This window comes from Equus asinus, chromosome 1 (assembly GCF_041296235.1).
Source record: "Equus asinus isolate D_3611 breed Donkey chromosome 1, EquAss-T2T_v2, whole genome shotgun sequence".
NCBI classification, from domain to species: Eukaryota; Metazoa; Chordata; class Mammalia; order Perissodactyla; family Equidae; genus Equus; species Equus asinus.
This window is the reverse complement of record NC_091790.1, coordinates 149814414-149838750: the sequence shown is the minus strand read 5'-3', so window position 1 is coordinate 149838750 and position 24337 is coordinate 149814414. Positions and strand designations below refer to the sequence as shown.

The following is a 24337-nucleotide window of genomic DNA, read 5'->3' as shown; positions in this document are numbered from 1 at the left end:
CTATTTATAGGAGTAGTGTTAAGATATTTCTTTGGCTATGGCAGCTAACATCATTTGGCTTAAATTTTCTAGGCCAAAATTATTTCTACTATACTATATGTTGGGAAATTCTAACTCAGTTCAAGATTTGTTGTTAGAATATATCAAGTTTCCTCCTGAGGAGAATTTTGGCTTTGCTTATTTGGCTTTGCTATAGTCTGCCACCTTGTAAAAGTAGGGTCGTGAGAACACTAGTTAGGCTCTTTAGTTTTTATGGCTTATCTGATTTTTAGGTGCATCTGGATTTAACTCTCAATCAGACGTATAGACTACCCACGCTCAGTGTTCTTAGACTATCTGATGCTCAGTACCTCTCAAAGCCCAAAAGAATTGATATTGGGGGAAAATGCCCAAGGATTATTTAATACAACCTTTCTTCTAGATTCTCTAATTTCGTCTATTTTTTTGTTCATTTATAGTTGTGATTAGCTTCTCTAATTTCTATCCTTGGATATAGTTTGACTGCTAGAAAACTATAATTTTAGAACACATTAGTTTTACTCCTTACAGAATTGCCTTCATTGAATTGCCTTTTAATGTTTATGTCCAGTTTTATTTAAAGTCATTATGAGAAGCAATTTTGTTAAACTTTCTAATGACTTTCCTGTAAAACTATTGCTGAGAACATTAACCAGTACTTCATGCTTTGTTTTTCAGATAAATTCCTATATGATACAATTCTTTAAAAATTCAGAGCTGCAGATATAGAGCACCAGTTAATGAGAGGAACCTTGGATATCATCTATTCCCAACCTGTTTACAGATGAAGAAATTGAGACTCAGAGAGGTCAGCTATAAGTAGCTGGCCTAGAACCCGGGTCTAAAAATTGTGTTTTCTAACAACTGACCCAGTTTTTTTTTTAGTTTTTAAAAAATTGAGGTGAAATTAATATAAAGTTAACCATTTTAAAGTGAGCAATCCATTGGCATTTAGTACAGTCGCAATGTTGTGCAACTACCACCTCTGTCTATTTCCAAAACATTGTTGTCACCCAAAAGGAAGACTGTATCCATTATAGTTCTCCCCTCTTTTTTTTTCCCCCCCTAGCACTTAGGAGCCACTGTTCTGCATTCTGTCTCTATGGGTTTATCTATTCTAGATATTTCATATGAATGGAATTATACAATATTTGACCTTCTGTGTACGGCTTCTTTCACTTAGCATAATAGATCCACATTGTAGCGTGTATCAGTACTTCATTCCTTTTTATGGCTGAATAATATTCCATTGTATATAGATACCACAATTTGTTTATCCATTCATTCATTGATGGACATTTGGGCTATTTCCACCTTTTGGCTGTTTTGAGTAGTACTGCTATAAACATGTATGTACATGTATTTATTTGAGTTTTCAGTCCTTTTGGGTGTATACCTGGGAGTGAAATTTCTGGGTCATAAGGTAATTCTATGTTTAAATTTTTGAGGAACCACCAAACTGTTTTACACAGCAGCTGCACCATTTTACATATCTCCAGTATTGTTTGTCTATTTGTTTCCCCTCTACTCTACTATGGTAAGAACACGGTGACTTGAAAAAGAAAATGAGCCAAAGATCAGATTCTTTTAAAGTTGTAAACTCTTACTTGGTACATCTTATGCAGTAGATTTTTCCGCTAGGTTTATGTATCTTTTTTCCAGTGGTTCATTGGTTTATTGAATATGGTTTTTATTTGTTCCTTTCGTTCAAACGGGTAAAGTTGCACACCTTCATTTCTTTTCCCTCACTATATTTATGTTCTGAGAACCTATTAAAATGGTTTTAGAGATCTAAGTAAATGTCAATCTATTTGTTGTACAAAAATAATTCAAAAGAAGAAATAGCAACACAGATAGTCTTGGGTACTTTCAAGGAGTTATTTATAGGTTTTAATTGACTTAACTGCAGGTCAAATTTCTTTGTCTTCCACTTTTGCTTTAGGAGTCAATTGGCAGGACTTGGCAGTTGTGTTTTGAGTCTCTAAATTTGAGGCCATCCCATCACTATAACATCTTTACTAAAACAGTGCCTTCTGTTACACTTAATAAATGGATGTTGCAGAAGATTTAAAGTAAGTGGTTTAAGATAGGTTAAATAGTTATGAAATCTTTTATGCTTTCCAGGTAAGGCTGATTTTGATTTAGTTTGGACTAAATAATGATCCTCTGTCATTATTGAAGTTGCCTGTTTTTTCCAATATTTCATTTTTTATTTGGTTTTAATCATAAAATGACCCTCATTAAATTAATCTCTGTTTGACAAGAAAGAAAAAAAAATTGAGAAGCTACTGTCAACTCTGGAAGATCTAATTGAGTTTTCCTCTTACTAGGGAAAACTTATTATTCCAAATAAAAGTGTAAACCTATATTTTTAGTATTAAGGAAAGAATTTTTAGTTTTAGAAGATAGAGACCTCTTAACAGGTACGTAGAATGCATTTAGCTTTATGGAAAGTATTAGGTATGTTAGACTTTTCTTTTTAATGGTGTAAGACACAGAGAGATTCTGTAATTACCTTAGCTGACAAGAATTTTATTATAAGGGTACATGGCAAAATCAATAAAATAAGAGCCTTATTAGATAGCCAGGCTTCACAATAGAGCAGAAATGGTTGCCTTGCCTGTCTTCATACAGATTGTGATATAGATTGGAATTATGGATACAACACACATCTGGCCACCAGAAGGTCATCTTGTATATATAACACAGATCTAGCTACCTGGTTACCCTGTGACCCTCCTGGCATTAGGCTTTTGTCAGTCCCTATGCTGGTGCCATTCCATTATGATTGACTGTTACTGTCTCATTGCTGCTTTTCTCCCTGTCACCACCAATTGACTGTCCCAAGAAAAGATCTCATTAGTTAGATCAGAGTCACCATTTACTCTAGGCTACCTATATTATTTAATAGGACTTTTCTGCCAAGGCATCTCACAGACTTTTACACCAGCTGTAGAAATCCACCCTTGTAGCTGTGGCCTCCCGTGGTGTGGTCATTTGTGTTATTCAGATCATGGTAATCTATACTTAAAGAATCCCTTACAAGATGGTTTAAGGTATGGTAGGCAGGCATTTTTGAGAAGTCCAAGAAGGGAGGCCGTGTATCAGGTGAATATCTTGTTTGTCCTGAAAGGAAGTTTCATGTTTTTACGTAGATACTACATTTGCTCAGGTACTGCTTTTTGGATTTCTAGTAGCCTTAGTGATGATCTCAATAGCAAAATAATTTGTTACATATAACCCAGCTATGGGTCTTAGGAAGGAGCCCTTTTATACTCCAAGTTTACGTCCTTCTCACGGTTACAGAAATTCACAAGAGACTTCCAAAGTGTTGCTTTAAGAGTATATCTTTGAATTTATTGTACATACACACGCACACCCTTCACACTATCATCTCGAGTTAATTTTTAAGCCATTTAAGTAAAGGAAGTCATTATCCAATTCCGTCTTTTAGAGTGAATAAACAAAAGTTGAGACATTTTGATTGCCCAGGTTCACATGATGTCTTAGAGCAGAGCTAGGATTAGAAATCAGAATTGCTAACTACTTCTGTGTTACAGTGCCTAGTGCCTATTTAGTGACTTAAAAAACCAAAAATGACTTCTATATTCCTGGCACTTATCTAATCTTGTTTAGGATTTTTTCTAGTTGAGACTCTTGGTTCTAAGGAACAGAAATATATCCTCGTTACCTTATGTAAAAAGGGGAGTCTAGGGAAGTAAAACGGAATGCAGCTGGTCCTATGGGAACTGAAAAGCTGACTCAGGTCTCAACTCTCTCCCTCTGTCTCTCAGGGAACCACAAAGTCTTTTCCTTGATGTCTTATATTCTTTTATTTCCCATTTTAACAGATTTCAGAAATTTCCCTTTTGCACCACCTATTTGTGATTTCCTAATTTTCTTCCTTCCCTTCTTCACTCCACTAGATTCTTCTTGAGGCTATTGTTTTATTCCTCTTTGAAGTGTTTGTTGTCAGACTAAATTAGGGAAAAGGAAGTGCTTAAATCAGATATGTGAATTCAGATCCCTTTCTGAAATGGGCATATGTATTTATACCACCACTTCCACTAAGAAGTAGGCTGTCTGCCATTTTTTAAACATATTACTCTCTTGGTTTGTCTCTTGTTTTTCTCCTTTTGATAGTGACATAGGTATAGATAAATATTTTTCTTTCATTAAAACAGCTGTAACGTTATGACGATAAAGCACATCTTTGGCATCAGGTGAACTTTATAGCAAGTGATGGGACTGTAGCAATCCTTAAGAGTTCCTGGCTCTTTTTCGTGGGAGTTGTTGCCACTCAGCTTTATCCCATTATTGCCTTGCAGAGATGTGATTCTGTTGACCCCAGATTTTTCTGTTTTTTGAGAAAAGCCAGAAATCCTGATTTTTATGTAATTTTAAAAAAATATTTGTCCAGAATAAAAAAATACTATCTTGGCCAAATAAAAATGCCAGTTTTTGATCCCTTCCTCGGAGCTTAAATTCTTTGTAACAAAGACCAATCAGCATTACCTAACTGAGATAGGTTTGGTTCTGTTGCATGCTAAAGTAAGAAGGGAAACTTGAGTGGAAGTCACAGAAGACTGTACTGGAAAAGGAGACAGGCTCAATCCTTTGGTTTGGAATATTGAGTAATAATAGGGTCGTGAAGTCAGATGGGTTGAGACCTATTCCATCTGTAGTAGGTATTCTGGCAGTGAATCCTTGCCACCTTCAGCTCCTTATTTGCTGGAGTCCTGATCCTGGGCACTATGCTCAGTGACTTGAAACTGGAGTGGTTAGTTAGGGAGGATATTTTTCTGTTATTTTATTCTGCATATTTAAGTTCAAAATGAAAACACATACACACTACTTTAGTGTTTTACCCCAAGAATATAACCCACATGAATAATAATGTTTCTGTTAGGCAGTGGGTTTCAAGTTCTGAACACTTGATTTACTAAATGAACTCAGAGTATAATATTTAGGACTTACTGCATTGTCTTGATTTATTTATTTTTGTTGAGTCAAAGTGAAGAATTTTTATAGGAAGTCTGCTACTCATTCCATAGGAAAATCAGGGAGATATGTTGGAACTGACCTTTGGCTTTTTTGTTTGTTCTCTGTGGGAGGGAAGAGTAATGTTTCTTGCAAGTGGAACTTTCATAGTTTTGATTGTGCATGTTTGTTCCGTTTTAGGAACAGTTTCCCTTGTAAATAAATTACATTTGTATAAAAATTAGATCTTACAATTACAAATTATATTTAAAAAAATGTGCCCAAAATGTTAGAATTTGATTCCTGATTCTTTAACTGGCTTTTGCCTACATCAGGTTAAATTATGAGAGGAATTTATACAGTAGGCATCTTGAGTAAAGGGAGTGTGATTTTCTTTGGGGGAAATGGGGACAGCCTAGATGGAGCTTGTTGAAGTATTTGCTAATGTATCATGTCACCTGAAATTTCGATCATCTAACAATTTTCCTTAATTAAATGATATATAATTTTATATGTGTTTATAATTTCTCTTAAGGTTTTCTGTATCTGAGTTGTTGATCTCTAGTTTCGTGTACTAAGATGAGGGAATATGAAATCTGTGAAATGAATCTAAATAGTTAATTTTAACATCATGTGAAAATAATTTTTTTACATTTTATTAAAAGTTGAATGAATTTTGAGCAATTTGACTTTTGATATTTGTTCTTTTGGGCATTGTAAGGCTGTGTATCAATTTATTGTGATTCATGAGTAGTGCCATCTTGTTACTGTTCTCTTCCTTTGTAAAATCATCTTGTACTTGTGATTGTTTATATGTAGTTGTTTTTATGACTTTATTTTTTCGGAGCAATTTTAGATTTACAACAAAATTGAAAGGAAGGTACAGATATTTCCTATATACTCCCTGCCCTCACGCATGCATCATCTCCCTCATTATCAACATTACTCACCAGAATGGTACATTTGTTACCAAGGATGAACCTATGTTGACACATGATAATCACCCGAAGTCCTTAGGTTTACTCTTGGTGTTATAATTCTATGGGTTGGACAAAAGTATAATAATATATAGCCATCATTATAATATCATATGAGGTATTTTCACTCCCCTAAAACTGTGTCTGCCTGTCCATCTCCCCCCCACCTCTGCTAACCGCTGATCTTTTTATTGTCTCTATAGTTTTGCCTTTTCTAGAATGTCATATAGTTAGAATCATGTAGTATATAGCTTTTTCACATTAGCTTCTTTCACTTTGAATTTGCATTTAAGGTTCTCCATGCCTTTTTGTGGGTTGATAGCTCATTTTTTTTTAGCACTGAGTAATATTGCATTGTCTGAATGTACCACAGTTTATGTATTCATTCACCTACTTTAGGACATCTGGCTTGCTTCCAAGTTTCCGAGAATAAGGCTGCTGTAAACGTCTGCGTGCAGGTTTTTGTGTGGACATAAGTTTTCAGCTCCTTTGGGTAAATACCAAAGAGCATGATTACTGGCTCATGTTGTAAGAGTATAGTATTTAGTTTTGTAAGAAATCACTAGGCTGTCTTCAAAGTGGCTGTGTGATTTTGCCTTCTCACCAGCATTGTATGAGAAGAGTTCCTCTTGCTCTACATCCTTGTCAGCATTTGGTGTTGTAAGTGTTCTGGATTTTGACCATTTTAATAGGTGTGTAGTGGTATCTCATTATGGTTTTAATTTGCATGACCTTGGCGACATATGATGTCAAGGATCTTTTCATATGCTTATTTGCCATCTGTATATCTTCTTTGGTGAGGTGTTAAAGTCTTTAGCCCATTTTTTTTCACTTTAAAAAATTTTATTGAGGTCATAATAGTTTATTATAACATTGTGAAATTTCAGTTGTACATTATTGTCAGTCCCCATATAAATGTGCCCCTTCACCCTTTATGCCCACTCCCTAACCTCATTCCCGTCTGGTAACCACGAAACTGTTCTCTTTGTCCATGTGTTAGTTTATCTTCCACATATTAGAGAAATCATATAGTGTTTGTATTTGTCTGGCTTATTTTGCTTAACATAATGTTGTTGTGAATGGGACGATTTTGTCTTTTTTATGGCTGAGTAGTATTCCATTGTGTGTATATGTAACACATCTTCTTTATTTTGGCCCCCCTCCTCTTTTTTTTTTTTTTTTTTTTGTGAGGAAGATTGGCCCTGAGCTAACCTCTGTTGCCAATCTTCCTCTTTTTGCTTGAGGAAGATTGGTGCTAAGCTAACAGCTGTGCCAATCTTGCTCTATTTTATGTGGGTTGCTGCCACAGCACAGCCAGATGAGCAGTGCTAGGTCCAGGCCTGGGATCCAAACCTGTGAACCCTGGGCTACCAAAGTGAGCATGTGAACCTAACCACTACACCACTGGCTGTGTTTTGGCCTTTTTAAATCAAAGTTGTTTGTTTTCTTACTATTGAGTTTTGAGTTCTTTTTGTATTTTGGATAACAGTCCTTTATCAGATGTGTCTTTTGCAAGTTATTTTCGCCTAGTCTGTGGCTTGTGTTTTAATTACCATAATACTGTCTTTTGCAGAGCAGAAGTTTTCAATTTTAGTGAAGTCCAGCTTCTCAGTTATTTATTTCTTGAGGTGTGTCTTTGGTGGTTGTGTCTAAAAAGGCATCACCATACCCACAGTCATCTAGGTTTTCTCCTATGTTGTCTTCTGCACTTTTACAGCTTTTTTGTGTTTTAGGTTTAGATCTTTGATCCATTTTGAGTTAATTTTTTGTGAAGGGTATAAGATCTGTGTCTTAGATTTGTGTGCTTTTTTTTTTCCTGTGGATGTCTGGTTTTTCTAGTACCATTTGTTGAAAAGACTATCTTTTGTTAGTGTAGTTTTTTGGAAAACTTGAATAGTACATTTATTTCTCACGACTTACTTTGTTGCCATTTATAAATGGAATCTTTAAATATATTTGGACATAAAAGTATAAATAGCCTTGAGGATTGGGCTTAAGTTCAGTAAACAAATGATATCCTTTGTCCCACTTTTGAAACGAAGAGTACTTTCCGTGGGGCACACTCTTGAATAGTCTTAGCATTTGTGAATCTTTGTTCACTTGGAGTTTTTATTTTTGGAAAATACTAACTTTACGTACTAAAGCTTTGGTAATCAGTTTTGGATAATACCATTTTGTTGGAAAGAGTAAGTAACTGTAAAGAAAAGAGATTGATTTTTCTTGTTAATTGTAAAATTGACTTTTGACGACAATTTAAAAGAAGTTTCAATACTCTTTAAGCTCTGGAGACTTTATCTTTTCTGTATTCCCAAACACCTTGTAAATCTTTTTATTATGGTGCTTATCACATTTATGTTATTATTACATGTGTATTTTACCTTTTTAGTTTGTGATCATATTGAGGGCATAAACTGATTCGTCTTTGTATAGTTAAGGCCCAGTATATGCCTGATTATTATAAAATTAATATTAAACCCCCCAAAATAATTATTTTGAAGGACAGTAATTCTTATATAAAATGTACACATACGCACATGAAAAATAGGATATTAGAACTCATTATTTAGTTCCATATTTAAGAGAATCTTTGTCTTAATTGAATAGCCACGTGTGTATTGCTCTACTGTCAGCTAATCATAGGAAACTTTTGTTTTTGCTAAGTAAGATTAGCCCTGAGCTAACATCTGTTGCCAGTCTTCCTCTTTTTTTTGCTTGAGGAAGATCAGCACTGAGCTAGAATCTGAGCCAGTCATCCTCTACTTTATATATGGGTCACTGCCGCAGCATGGCTGTTGAGTGGTGTAGATCTGTGCCCAGGATCCAAAGCCATGAGTCTGGGCTGCCAAAGTAGAGCACGCCGAACTTAACCACTATGCTACAGGGCTGGCCCCCATAGGAAATTTTTAATCCCAGGTTAATTTCCCAGGTTACTTTCCTGGGCTGTAAATATGTAACATGTTTGTGGGCTGTTCATTTTTTGCAGTGGTTACTTAGGAAATGCAAATGAATTCACTATGTAAGTGAATTCTGTGATTAGTGTTTGTGTTTTAAAAATTTTTTTAATGAAAAATCTCAAACATTGAAAGTAGAAAGATTGGTATTATAAACTGCCTGTCCTTACATCCAGCGTAGACATTATCAACTCATGGCCAGTTATATTTTATCTATATCATTTTTCACTTTTCCCCTATTCTCTACTTCCAGAATTATTTTGAACAATATTCCAGATATGTGATTTCATCTATAAATATTTCATCATGCACCTCTAAAACATGATTCTTTTAGAACATAACAATAATACCATTACGCCAGCTAAAAAATAAGCCGTAACTTGTTAATATCGTTAAATATCCAGAAAATGTTTAGAATTACCCAATTTTTCTTTTTTCCTTCCTTCCTCATCCTTCTTCTCCCTCTTTCCTGTTTCCATTGTATTTTTATTAAAATCAAGTTGAGTAAGCTCTACATACTGCAATTTTAACCCACAGATTCTCCCAAACCCTCCTTCTCCCTCCCCTTTCTCTTTCTGTCTTTTTCCCTTGCCCTTCATTTGTTGAAGGAAGTGGGTCTTTTGCCCTTATTGTTCCCCATAGTCCAAGTTTTGCTTAGTTCTTCTCCATAGTATATTGTAACATTTTCTCATTCTTCTGCATTTCCTAAATCAAATTCAGGTTTGATTTTTCCTTCCCCCCAGCAAGACTCTTTCATAGATGGTGGTGTGTATTTTTCTTTTGAGAGGCATGTAATGTCTGGTTTGTTCATTCTCTCTCTTTCTTTCTGCCCCGACTACTATATCCCTGTTATATTAAGGATTGCAATATGGTGACATTCTTTCATTTCTTCTTTATTGTATTAAATATTTCCTTAAAGAGAAACTGAATTTTCATCAGTTGTCTGATTACCCTGATAAATGCTTAATTCTCCACCACTTTTCTAAAAGAGTTGGTTCTTTAGCACTCTTCAAAGTTGATCAATGGAAATAAAAATAATCTTCACGATTTCACGGACTCAAACATTTGAAGTGCTCCAATCCATTACAGTTATTCTTAGTGATTCCATTTTTAGCCAGTCGAAGGCTCTTCAGGTTGTCTCCTGAGTCCTCTTGACTTATCCTCAGTAGTCTTTGGTAGCTTTCTGATATGGCAAGGTGCCTCAGGCCCGTCCTAAACTCATTCCCTGCTCCAGACTTGGAATCAGCCCTTCCTTCAGTAACCTTGGTTTGTTTTAGTGGAACTATCAGCACTGTTTTTCACTGAAGCAGTTTAAGATTTTCTTTTGTATTTTTTTTATTCTTAGGGTACATGGCACTAACGAGTCACAGTCAAAATGGTTATTCCACGTTGTTAGTATATGCAGTTAGATTTGTTTGTTTCACTTTGCTTTTGATTTTTAGAGATTGCTTTTAAAATCTTTTCATACGTAAAGTATTGATACCATTACAAAATCAGATCTACAGAACAAGGTATTTTCAGAGATGTCCAGTTCTTATTCCTGTCCCCTCGACCCCATTTTCTCTATTCCCTATAGATTATCATTTTTTAAAGTTTCTGTATATCCTTGCATTAAAAAAATAAGCAAAGGCTGGCCTGGTGGCGTAGTAGTTAGGTTTGAGTGCTCCACTTCAGCACCCGGAGTTCATGGGTTTAGGTCCTGGGCACAGACCTAGCGCCACTCATTGAGCCATGCTGTGGCGGCATCCTACATAAAACAGAGGAAGATTGGCACAGATGTTAGTTCAGCACCAATCTTCCTCAAGCAAATAGAGGAAGATTGGCAATAGATGTTAGCTCAGGGCCAAGGTTATACACAAAAAAGCAAATGTATGTATGTTTATAACTCTCTCCTTCTCTTTCTTTTTTTTTTTTTTTGGGATTGACACCTGAGCTAACAACTGTTGCCAGTCTTCTTTTTTTTCTGCTTTATCTCCCCAACCCCACCCCCGTACGTAGCTGTATATCCTAGTTGCAGGTCCTTCTACTTGTGGCATGTGGGACGCTGTCTCAATGTGGCCTGACGAGCGGTGCCTTGTCTGCGCCCAGGATTCGAACTGCGAAACCCTGGGCCGCCGCAGCAGAGTGCTCGAACTTAGCCACTCCGCCATGGGGCCGGCCCCTCTCCTTCTCTTTCTTAAATGAATGATAGCTTTACATACTTTTCTTTACTAGTAGGTAATTGAATTTAAAAAAATAAGGGTAAATCTGCTGACACGAAAAGATACAATTTGTTCAAAATACATAGAGTTGATATTTTCTGGTATCTTGATGGATTCTATTAGCTCACATAATTAGAAATTTAACTGTCTTATTCTTTGGTAGCTTTGAAACTTTTGCTTTAATCAATTATTTTTAAGGGATAGTTGTGTATCTACTAGATCTTTTATCAGAAATTCAGGAAACCTTGGTAAAGTAGTTTTGTAGTTTGAGGTTTTTGTGTATTTGCTGGAAGCCTGTCAGAACTGTTCTAGACCCTAATTCAGTGATTTCCAATGTATGGGCGGCTGTGGGGACAGGGAGGATCTGCAGCCTAATTTAGTTTATATCCTGAATAAACAAATACATATTGTGAATGTATCTGCTTTTATTTCAAACTGTGTAGAGGCATTTTGTATTTGATAGAATCTAGTTTAAAAAACACTGAATTCATTGTATCTTTTTTGGTTTTCTTGTATTTTTTTGTCATTGGATGCTGGTAGTCTTAATTATGTGGTAGTCTGTGACCTTTTATAAGTACTGCTCTAACTAAAAAAATGCAGGGTTTGTTCAGGTAGTCACCTACATATATGGATGTAATTCATTCTTGAAAATGTATAAAAGTTAGACAACAGACTTCTGTTACAAGGGAGAGGGTTCTATTACCAAAGAACTAAAAATATATAAGGGGTACTATGTATGTATGTATAACCTAATTATTGTGGGCACCCCCAGTTAGGAGAGGAAGGAGCAGCTCCACAGGTGTCCAGTGGCCACTGTCTTTGCCATCTGGGCAGTTAGCCAGTTTGGAGAGAAGGGTGGTAGTTTGAGATGTCTGCCCTTTCCATAGGCCCTCTGTCCTTCTTGGCTCAAAAGCTGGATTGAAAACTTGTACCATATCACTAGTCTTTAATTGTCTTCATAAGAATATACTAGGTACTTTAAATAGGGGTGAGTGGAAGAGGATCTTTACTCCCTTGTCCCTGGAGCATGAAAAGGATTTGGGACCAGTTGACCCAATAGATGTACTGATGATCCCTGTGTGGCTGCCTCCCTGAAAAGGAAGTAATGGTGTGGGCTGGTGTCAGGATATGTTGAGACAGCCAAAAGAAGACTATTTCTGTACAGCAATCTCAAGGACCAAGCTTTTGGGTGATATATGTATATATTTTTCTTTTTTTTTTTTTGAGGGTGGGGGCTTGATGTGTGTTGTGCTTGTAGGAGTGTATAGCTCTTTCTAAAGCCAGAAGGTGGGGATGAGGAGAGGCACTTCAATTTAGAGTCCTTTTCTTTTTCACTTTCTCTTCACCTTTTCCTTTTCTTCCCATTTCTCCTGTCCTCCTCTTTTCTTCTTTTCCTTCTTTTCCCATTCTCTCCCCCATTTTACTTTTCTGGTTAGTAAATTAATTAATTAGTTCCATATTTAGTGAACAGCTTCTTTGTACCAGGCCTTGCTTAAACTATTATATAATATTGAATGAGACGAGGTTCCATGTTAGGAGCACATTCCATTGAAATTACTTCAAGAAGAACTTTCAACTTATTGTAGATGGATTAAGATGGGAGGAAAAGAATATAGTTGCAATAAGGCCACTCTTCTTATGGGTACTTATTTTTGTTGTTAAACTTACATATATAATTTCTTTGACCGCAGTTGGCGCCGAAGTGCTATCAGCTTTAAGATTATCAGCCCTATCTGTCTGGCTGTCCTATGCCCTATAATGTAGTCAGATATACCAGGTGAATATAACTCTGAGAATGGCTGACCCATTCTAGTGAGTCTCATGTCAGAGTCCAAGGTCTATTCTCTGAGAGCTCTGACACTCTTTTCTTCATGTGATCTACAATAGCTGTTTCCACTTAGCCCGTCTCCACATGCAACCAGGAGAGTCTAGGCCTGGCTCTGCATCCAATTAGCTGTGTCATTATGAGCAAAGTTACTTAACCAATCTAGTATAGCTAGGCTTGACTTGAGAGGTGATCTCACACCTCAGCTCCTTCATTGTGCTCATGGGAATTCTGCATCAAAGAGAGTTTAGTGATTTTGCAGAAGTTACACAGAAAGTTAGTGGCAAACTGGAATCTGTGATTTCTGACTCTGTGTTCTTAGTACTCTATTATGCTGCCTTTCCTGTCATAAAAGACTGTGGTGAGGATCAAGTGAGGTAAATGTCAGTATGACTCCATAGGCATAAAATATCATGAGATAAATTATTCCTACTTGCTTTCTATCATCAGGAGGCATATATGATCCTTTGCATTGTTATTTCTTGATTCTCAAGCATCTTGGCAGCACGGGTCATTTTTTTGTCCAAACCAAACAGATGTCTGGGCATGCTAATAAATTGACACCCTTTAAAACCAAAATTCTTCCCATTATTTATACATGGATAAACTGATTATCTCATAATAAAAATTACATATTTATATTCAGGCCAGGGATTTATTACTTTTGTTACAAGTAGTTTTTTGACTAATTTCTTGGAAGGCCTATTAAGCTGATTAGCATTTACATAAAAGAAAGTACTCATTTATGACTTTAGCATTTTTCTCTTATTGTGACTTTTAACTTTAGGCAATTGTCAGCTGACAAATTTTAAGGTTCATTAAGGAGTCAGGATTTGCCTAGCATCAAACCTCACTCTTATACTTATTAAGCTGTGTGACCTTGGGCAATTTTTTTTAATTTCTCTGTGCCTTAGTTTCTCTCTTGTTAAACTAGGAATAATAAAATTGACCACTAAACCATGGTCTCATTTACTCGCCACAACAATCACATGACGTAGGTGAGGAAATGAAAGCTTGTAGTGGTTACACATCTAACAAGTCGTAAAGGTGAGGTTTGCACTCAGAGTCTATACTTTTTGAGCACCAAGCAGTACTACCTTCTTGATTACTTCATAAGTTGTTCTGAGAAGTAGGTGAGATAGGGTATGTAGAATGCTTGGTACAGTTTTGGTTTTCAGAGCTTTTTGGGTTTTAGAATTGTAAATAAGGTTTTGTGGACCTAGAGATTTATTTAGGGAGACTTATATATATGTAATTGTCCTTAGTTCTAAGCAGTTTTGGTAGCTTGTTAGAAATAAAAGAATCACAGACCCCACCCCCGACATACTGGATCAGAATCTGCATTTTAATAATCTGCATTTAAGAACTTTAAAGTTAGAGAAGTACTGCAGTGGATGATCTTGACGGTTTCTTCTAACTCACAGGTGGTGAGTCAGTGATTCTAGGGAACCAACCAGTGTCGCTCTTTCAGTGTTGATTATTGTATTTAGAGAAGAAAATGGTAACATATCAAGGATTATTTTATTGTAAGTCACTGTAATGTAGACTTATTTATATTTTTTGGCTTCCATTTTAAGTCAATTCTTGAGGTAATTAATACCTGTTTGAATTTGTGAAAGGTTTGTGACCTAGTACAAAATTATCCTAAATTTTATCATCCTGTATCATCTTAGGAAATAATTAGAATTCAAGATTTTTAAATGGTTTTAGATCAAATGTTTTTCTTAATCGCACCAAATAATAAGATTGTGATATCAGCCAATTATATATATGGGAACACTAAGAATAACAAAACTTTCTTATTTTTGGTCAATTCACTATTCTGATGTTTCAATGAAGAGTTTACTATTTGAAGTTAGCTATTGTAAGAGATTACAAAGCAAATGAGCATCTGACTTGCTTGATTGGAAATGTTTAATTTTATTAGTCTCTGGAATATAAAAATTTCTCTCAAACTTAGTTAAGGAAAGGCTCTTCTCTTGTAGATTTTTTTTTTAATGTGACAGTAATGTCTGTTTTGTTCATTGTTAAATCACTTGCACCTGGCACATTGTAGGTATTCACAAATATTTGTTAAATGAATAAGAATTTGTTTTTTGGTGATTTTGCTACCGTTTTCAAATGAATAAGAAGAGACTTGTAGGATTCTGAAAATGAATTTTTGGACAGTGGAGCATCTCCTTATGTTAACTAATTGCTGCATTAAATAATCTTCATATTAACTAATTGTGATTCTTTTTTGAAAATTTTGCTAATTGTGAAAGATAGATTCAAACAGAAGAATAAATAAAACATTTATACAGTTTAAAGCAAACACCTCATTAAGAAATAGAAACACTACTGAGTATTTAAGAAGCCTCCTGTGTGTTATCCTCCAATTGCATGCTCCCTTCCTTTATCCCCAGAGATACCCGCTTATCCCCTTATCAGTGGATAAGATTTTGAGTGAATCTTGGAAAATAGCATCTGTTTCTCATAGTTGGGCATCTGGCAGTACTGTAGTGTGGATCAGGTACTGGATGTTCAGCAGAAGTATTGTCAGAGGGACTGGACTGCTGTGTACTTTATGCTAAATCACCATGGCCTGCTTTCAGTCTTACAAGTCAGAGGAGACCACTTCTGTAGGTGAAATAGTATCCCCAGCTGATTCAGGGAGGAGATCATGAGGGGAGAGCAGAAACTTCATCAGCAGGCCTTCAGTCCTTTGTTAAAAAGATGATAGTGGGCAGGATGAGGAAAAAGGATAATAAAAATACAGATGAACAAAAATTGTACCAGCCCTATATAGAAGAAGAAATAAAAAACTCCACTGAATGACATAAAAGAAGGTATAAATAAATGGAAATATATTTGGGGCATTTTGGTGTAGGAAGACTCAATTTTTAAAGATTGGCACCTGAGCCAATCTTTTTTTTTTCCTGCTTTTTCTCCCCAAATCCCCCCCGTACATAGTTGTATATTTTTTTTAGTTGTGGATACTTCTAGTTGTGGCATGTAGGACGCCACCTCAGCGTGGCCTGACGAGCGGTGCCATGTCCGCGCCCAGGATCTGAACCAGTGAAACCCCGGGCCACCAAAGTGCAGCGCGTGAACCTAACCTCTGAGCCACGGGGCCGGCCCCATGGAAGACTCAATTTTATAAATTCTCCTTAAATAAATCTTGTCCAAGCTTTCTCTTCATGTGTCATCTAATCATTAGAGCTTCTTAGACCAGCCATATTCAGTTGCTTTATGTTTCTGCATAGTACTTATCCCCATTTTATATATTTACTTGTCTTCTTTCCCCTTCTGGAATGTAAACTTATGAAGGTATGTAAATTTTTGAGGGTATGCTTGTCTTTCTCTCCTTACTAGAATGTAGACTTATGAGGGTATGTTTTATTCCTTGTGGTTTCCCCACACCTTGAACTTACAGCACATAGGAGGCAATGACTGGTGAATGAATGAATGAATAAATACTGCTGTCCTTTCTCGCATAAGCCACAGTGCTTATTGTCTATTCCATAGTTTTTTAGTCATTAATTTTGTTCTGTTTAGCATCTTATAATGCTTTCTATTATTTTCTTTTGGTTCAGTGTCTAATTGTTCCATTGCTATAAGACATTCTTCTCTGTGCTCCTTGATGGCAGGAGTGGGACAAATGCTTCCTTTGTGTACTTCACAGTACAAGGCAAATGGATGTAGGAACTTGTTGAATTGAATACATTTTATTCATTATGACTTAAATTGCTAAAATCCAGTTTGCCTTCAACAAAAGGAGTATTTTTATTAGATAATACAGTATAATTCTAAACAAGATAGGATTTTTATTTTTAAGGATGGAGAATTTTTGGAGACGTTTTCTTGAGCTCATGGTAAACTTTGGCAACTGGAAGTTGGAACTTTTGCAGTTATAATTTTACAGTTTCTCCACACAATTTGAGTAAAAGAAAAATATCACAATTTTCAGTGAGATATGGATTTCTTACCTTGAAATTTTAATTTTGAAAAGTCTTGACATGCTGTAGTTATCATGCTTTAGTTGGGACTTAAGTTTTAAAATGAAATATTCTAAATAAGTATAACTTTGTAGTCTACTTAACATTTTATATATGCTTTTGCATATATAAATACACAAATATTTTTACAAATACTTCATCATTTCTCATGCCCGCTTGTCATTCAACAATTTTTGTAACTATTTCTTGTTGTACCTTTACATTGCCACTAGATTTTTAAAAATCATTGCTGTTCTGCGTATCTCTTTCTACATACAGATTTTGTATATTGTTTCTTGGAGACAAATTTCCAAGAGTGTAATTAACATTTCAAAAGTAAATATCTTAACAATTATTGAAACAGTGCCATAAATATTTAAAGGAGAAATTTAAAACTGTGTAAAAGTTGTGTTGGTTCTTTTCTCATTCGTATAGAAAATTATTTATTAAAAAAATTATTTTTTGCTTTATTTCAGACCAGTCTATCCATATGGGGATGGGGAAGCCTTGGCATTGTCCTTTCTCTAATAACCTTTGGACCCTTTGTAATATTTTATTTGGCATTTTATATCCTCTGCTTTGTGGGTGGGTAAGTATACTCAATGATAATTTTACAATTTATTTGTTATATTTGTTCAAAATTGAGACAAATGACCATGAAAAATGGAAGTATGATTTATTTGTGAAAGCTGTTTTTACAAATTGGTTTTACCAAAGTTTACAAAAGTAAAATTAAGGTACCCATAGATAGAAAAACAGTGATGATGATGATTTGTACCAGAAATATGGTTAGTCATCTTCGAAAATAAAATTTCAATTTCCAGTGATATAAACTTTTTGTGGTAATAGGAAAAGTTTTAAAGATTTTTTTATTCCTTTTGGTGTTACTCCCCCGTTAAGGTTGAATCTCCTTATCTTTGTAATACTAATAAGATAAGTAAGTTAAATTGAGATGATGCATCAGGTTTTACATCATAGAAGGTACTTTTTCATTCATTAGACTCCAAACAATGTTAGTTATTTCCCTTGGTGAATGCTGTCATTTTGTTCTAGAAAATTCACACATACATCTGGTTTTACAGTTTTCTCTTCATGATTATTTGGTTTACAATGTTTATTCTTTAGTTTGATTGATAAACCTTTGCAAGAGAGATTTCAGTCATGATTTAGTATAGCTTCCTATGCAGAACATTTAGTATCAGACATGAATTCTATGTAAGAAAATTTATAGAGAAGCGAGATGCTTATTTAGATACTCTAACCAAAGTCTCTTAGCTGAAATGAGTATTTTGTTGTTAATATGTGTGTATGTATCTCTGTGTGTATGTACATATGTATATATATATATATATATATATGATACATTTATGTAATTATTTGTGAAATGAATACCTGTGAGTTCTTTTAAAAAGTCTTTTGAGAACCCCAAACATTTGGAGGAATTGTTTGATCCTGTAAGTTTAGAGGACTTAGCTGGACTGAATAGCATATATCAACTGTGGCCTGAAAGACTGTGTAAGACACTAAAGGGGTGGCTTCAGAATTTATCTACCACCTATTACCTCTTTCAAGACGTGGGTTTGAAAGTCACATGTAGCCATTTATAGGGAGTGCACCACTGATTGTTGAACAAGTGAAAATTAATTGAGTGGCTACTTCAAGGACTATTCATAAAACTGCATTTTATTTTAAATTTTGTATTTTCATCATAATTGCTTAGATATGATACTGTATACTGAAACAATTAAGAAATAAGTCATAGGAATCAGATAAATGGAGTTTTGAATATTTTATTGATTATAAACATGATTGAAGACTTTACAGATCTGCAGCCATTTGAGCTTCCTAAATTACACTGCTTAGTCACAAATTAAGACCAGAGCTGCATGGTTGCATCTCTGCTCCATAGGGTAATGGCTGCTTTTACTGATTGCAAAGGAGATTGTGTTGAGGAGATGTTTCTCTGAAAAGGAGAGATTTCTTCTGTTTCACTAATTTTATAAGCCCTTGGCAAAAGTAAAGGAGAAGGATTTCAGAATACTTCCCAATACTTCAGAAAGGGAGGAAATTGCAGCTTTATAGGCAAAGATAGGACCCACAGGAACGCTTGGAAGATGGAGTCTCTTAGACTAAACTACTCCATATAAAATTTGGGAAGGGAGAAGGGTGATGAATCCATTCATTTTAAAGTCATGGGAACCTTTGTTGTTCCCTTTTTGAGTCTGCTAATTTATCAAGGAATTATTTCAAAAATTTCTTTGAATACTTGTAAAGTTCTCTAAAATATTTTAGATAAGATGGGATATTGAGGTGTATGGGAGAGCCACTAAAAACTCTTGAGATAATACTGAGTCACATGGCGGGATCTGAAATTCTAAGTTCATGCTATGTCATAAATTGATCTGATGTTCTGTTCCAGACCTTTGATCTCGGTGAAACTTACTGCCTCAGTAAGGGGACTTCTACTTATATACTAGCAAACCTCCCCAAATCATCTCAGGGGATTAGTTAATTAAGCATTTCCAAGTTACTCAGTTAATGGTCATTGAGTACCATAATTCGTGAGTCAAACCTTTCTTTTGGCTATAGTTACGAAGAGTGATTGTGCCTTCTTTAATATAACTTACTATAGTTTAATTCCTGATGTATTTTAAGAGCAAAAATAGGCTTTTAAATATCAATCTTAAGTAAACTAATTACATTTCATATAATTAATCATTTCTAAGTTTTAGTGTGCTTTTTATTAAGTTTAAAGATATGTTTTTGTTCTTTTTCTTACCTAAAATGCAAGTTTGAGAGAAATTAATGCATTTTCCAATGGAAACCACCCCCTATTTTTTTATTTTGCTAATAAAACAAGTTTTTACGTTAAGTTCTTCTGTTTACCTCTTTACGATGTTGATAATGTATATGTTTTGATTATTGTCAAAGCTAATCTCTTATTTTCTAATATAAGGAAACTTCTGGAAAGAAAACCACCCAGGGATTTTTATTTTTTGTTATTTTAGGATATCATTGATATGGTACTGTCGGTTATTTAATGGCATTCTGTTATGTTTGTTTGGTTATGCAGTCATTTGTAGCACCTATTTTTACTCTAACCTCAAGGCTGAAGCTATTAATTAGATGCTTTGTAAGATCAGACTGATCCATAGTTTACTTTCCTACTGTCATACTCTGGGCAAAGGTTAATGTTTTATCAGCCTGTTTCATCATGATGTTTTTAGAAATACATTGTTAATATAAGCATTTTATTTTGTCTGTAAATGTGCTTATAACCAGGTAACACTGAAATACAGAGCCAACTTGATTCTTAGTAATAATATCAGATACAACACAGATAAGTGAAATTTACTGATAATTCTGAGGCGGGCCTTTTAAAAAAAGAAACAAAACAGAATTGATGACTTGAGCTGGTTTGACTTTATCTGTGTTCTCCCCCTCCTCTCTGCTTTTGTGGTGCCTGTACTGAAGAGCAGTGAAGTGGCAGATAGACAGAAAATGCAGAGGCTCTTGAGAATCTTCCTTTCGGTAGTTGAGGCTGATCATATTTTAATTTTTCACTGTTCCCTTCTTGTCTCTATAGTTTTTGAATCATTGTAAGATTACTATAAGATTATTATAAAATTAAAATAATTTTCTTCTTTTATGGATTTCTTATCTACTTAGTGGTGCTTAGATTTAATTGGTAAATTTTAAATATAGGAAATATTGATAGCATTTAGTTAATACTTAAAGTAGTCCTAAACCAGTATATATCTTACCTTGACTCTATAATTGTTTTAAAAATAATTAACCTTTTGGGGTATATTTATATTCTTGTTTAAATTCCAGGCTTATTTAAAATAAATCATAAACTAGCTCCTGTCTAGCCTTTATTTGTTTATTCTATATTTATAATGGCAAGTTTTGTTAATATCTCATGTTAGTTATTTAACAGAATTATAGAAGTGTGTGATTTAGCTATAGAGGTAGATCTCATTTGTCTTTATCCTTGGTTATTAGCTAGCCTGCTTATTTAATGAGGGCTGATTTTCCTGAAGTTTGAAAATGTCGTCTGAAATCTTTTTGTGAAAAATGTTGATTGAAAACTTTGAAAGGCAGTATTGTTTAAATTCATAAGACGTTTATGGTTGTTTTAAACTTCAGAACATAAAATCTGTCACTCCCTTGCCTTGCCAAAGTCATAAACTGACTTTTTAGTGAAGGATAAACTGTCTGTTAAATTTGAAAAATCTATTTGGTAATAGATGTGTTAAATTATAGTAAATTTTGTTTTTGTATCTATAATTAATTTTTTTTTTCCAGAGGTTTTGTGGTTACTCTCTTGTTTGGAAAAACAAACTCAGAGAAGTACCTAGAGCAGTGTGAACACTCATTTCTTCCTCCAACATCAACTGGGATTCCTAAGGTAAATACGGTAAAGGAATGTAAAACCTCAAAATCCTGTTCTATGCAATGATAATAATGTGATCATCTATATATGGCTTCTCAGGTTTTCCTATAATTCACTAATGCTCACTGTAAATTTATGGGAGACTTTCTGATCATGCTTAGAAAATGCAATTTAAAAGCTCACTGAAAACTTTCTTAGTGTTAGATGTTAAAAGTAGGAATGCAAATTTGAGGAAAAGATAGAAATTTAGGGTCTTTTCCTGCTATCTTAACATAGAATTTCAAAGCGTCATGCTTATGATTTGTGGAAATGTCAATGAATATACTGTTGTGAATGAAATACATTGTACAGGAACCAGAGGGGGAAAAAGGGACACTTTAACTCACTTGAAAAATATAGCTTGCAGTTAGGCTATGCAATATCTATAATTTTAATAGTTCAGGCCCAAATTTTATATCATCTTGAATGTTGCTATTTGTCTATTCTTTTTTTTTTTTCCTCCATATCATACTCTAGAAATGAAATTGGAATTGAGTACTATAGGTAGGCTTCAAATTTGCATTGCCTTCAGTTCTTGTTGTGAGATTGGGATGGTTTCATCTTTTTTGAAGAGAGACAGATGGTCTGGAGTTGATGCTGAAAACTTAACCGTACAATGATTAACTTGTCCATTATGTGCAAAGATGTAGGAGATGCAGAGAAAGTAATATACAGTATTATTGTACATTACTGAAATAAAAAACTTTCATCCTATCCCACTGACTTTCATGTTGATAAATAAGTTTTTTCTAATACTTATTATAACCTTTAAAGTAATCTCTGAGATGTTTTTCTGCTCATTAGTATGTATTCTTTGAGTTTGCTAACAAATCTTTCTGAGGAAATGAAACTTTTCTTTTTTTGAATCATTCTTAGCCACCTATAATGTCCATTTATTTGAGTGGTAAATATAGAAGATGGGAAATATTTTAAGAATTAAGATTCTAAGCAGTAATAAATCATAGTCAAGACTCATTAAGTCTATATAATGTATTTTATAGTAGATGGTATAAAAAATAGTGATTTTGATTTGCCATTTCTAAAATTATTTATAAGTGTGTTTTTATGAAAAAAATTTTAGGGGGTCTATGTTATAACTTGAAGCATATGTTTTATATAGTTGTACTTTGGTTTTGGGGGTTTTTTTTGACTTGACTGAAAAACATTTTAATGAAAACAAATGATTTTGAAAAGATGAATTCAGGTGTAGCTACTACCCATGTGAAGTCTTCTGGAAAAACCCAACTGTCCTTATTATTATTATTATTAGGTTTGTATTTTTAATTGAAGACTATTCCACTGCTTTTCACCCTATTTCCAGCCCACTGATCTTTCTGAAGACTACAGAGAAATTCATTTTCTTTAGTTGCTAAAAATCGTCCCTAAATGAAATCAATTAAAACCATGTTTATTTGGCAGCGGATATTCTGTTTTGAGCTGGGAAGAGGGAAGGAGGAGGAGAGGAAGTGTTTAATAAAGATAATTATTAATTTGGCTCACTTAAAATACTAACTTATGGTTTTAAAGTTTCATTGAAGTATGGCAACAGTATACCTGTATATTTTCAGTTTCCTCACATTCTAAATAGTGTTTACTGATTTTATTAAATTTTTGAGGATAACCCTAGGTTTTCTTTTCTGGATGTTAACTTTTGTTAACTTGAGAAATAGTGCTTGGTTTATACTAGAGTTTCAAGACATAAGGTTGTTTATTGGCTTGAAGATAATGACAGGGAAGTTACAATGAATATTTAGTTAGAGGTAAACTACAGAGATTTTAAATCGAGAAACTATGCAGTAAAATGTTATGGTTTCCTTTAAGTGCTTAGAAGAAATGAAACGGGAAGCCAGGACTATAAAGATTGATAGAAGATTGACGGGTGCCAATATTATTGATGAACCTCTCCAACAAGTGAGTTTCAGTATGTTTATTTGAATTCCATATACTATTGTGTGCTAGGTGTATTTCTTTTGAGAATACTAAAACACAATTTTTTACTATTTATGTAATATGCTGGAAATTCATTATAATGCTGTCCTTGGGTTCTGTACATAAAGATGCTGCCTTATTTATGAACTCATTTATAATGAGGTAGTTCACTTAAAATTAAAGCCTTTTGACTAAGTTCACATTTAGAAGAAAGTTTTTACTGACTTATTTGATAATGTTTCTAATTATTTTATAGTTAAAATGTTATTCTTTAGCTGATCAGCTAAAGGGCTGGCCCTGTGGCATAGTGGTTAAGTTTGGTGCACTGTGACAGCCTGGGTTTGCGGGTTCGGATCCCAGGTGCAGACCTACATCACTCATCAGCCATGCTGTGGCAGCGACCCACATACAAAATAGAGGAAGATTGGCACAGATGTTAACTCAGGGCAAATCTTCCTCAGCAAAAAAAAATACATATTTTTAATATTTTAAAATATTTTTCATATTTGATTATATGAGTATTACAGGTAATGTGCACTTTAGAGTTCTAACATTTATTTTATAGATGAACCCGTGTTTAGTTTATATGATTTGCAAAAACATTATACATGAAGTTGTATTATTTGCTATTTATTGGCTAACTTAATACTGTTGGCAGTATCAAAGGTATTGGAATTAAGTGAACTTCTAAGTCATTTTTTAATTTGACTGCAATGAATCTGATGATGTAATCTTGGAAAAATGGTTTCTTTTTGAGAATTAGGGTTCATCGGCATGATTTTGCATCTCATTCCATCAAACTGATTAAAATTCTTCATTATGTTATAGCATGGAAAATTTATTTTTTCTACAAGCTGTATCTTTGCCTGAATTTGGGTGGGCTTGGCCATAGATAACTCTTTAATTTTTAAAAACATGTATGCAGTGGATCAATTGGGATACCAAAATCATTTAAAATTTTTTGAAATGGTTTTTAGTGTATTGATGCTTTTATAATGAAGCAGATTATTTACCACCACAATTTAGTATGTAGAAAATTAATAT

At 34.3% G+C, this 24337-nt stretch overlaps 1 protein-coding gene across 7 annotated transcripts in view; it reads left to right on the top strand.

The window, feature by feature from the left end:
- SNX13 (sorting nexin 13) overlaps positions 1 to 24337 on the top strand; it is a 121985-nt gene that overhangs the window by 21775 nt on the left and 75873 nt on the right. For 4 of the 7 annotated variants that reach the window (XM_014830562.3, XM_014830560.3, XM_014830561.3 and 1 more), the window contains exons 2-4: positions 17406 to 17518; positions 21238 to 21340; positions 23186 to 23275. In XM_014830562.3, the coding sequence (XP_014686048.1) occupies positions 17406 to 17518; positions 21238 to 21340; positions 23186 to 23275 (306 nt within the window). Of the gene's footprint in view, positions 1 to 696; positions 827 to 17405; positions 17519 to 21237; positions 21341 to 23185; positions 23276 to 24337 lie in introns of all 7 variants that reach the window. The other 3 variants (XM_014830565.3, XM_070509654.1, XM_070509644.1) reach the window with 1 other exon arrangement.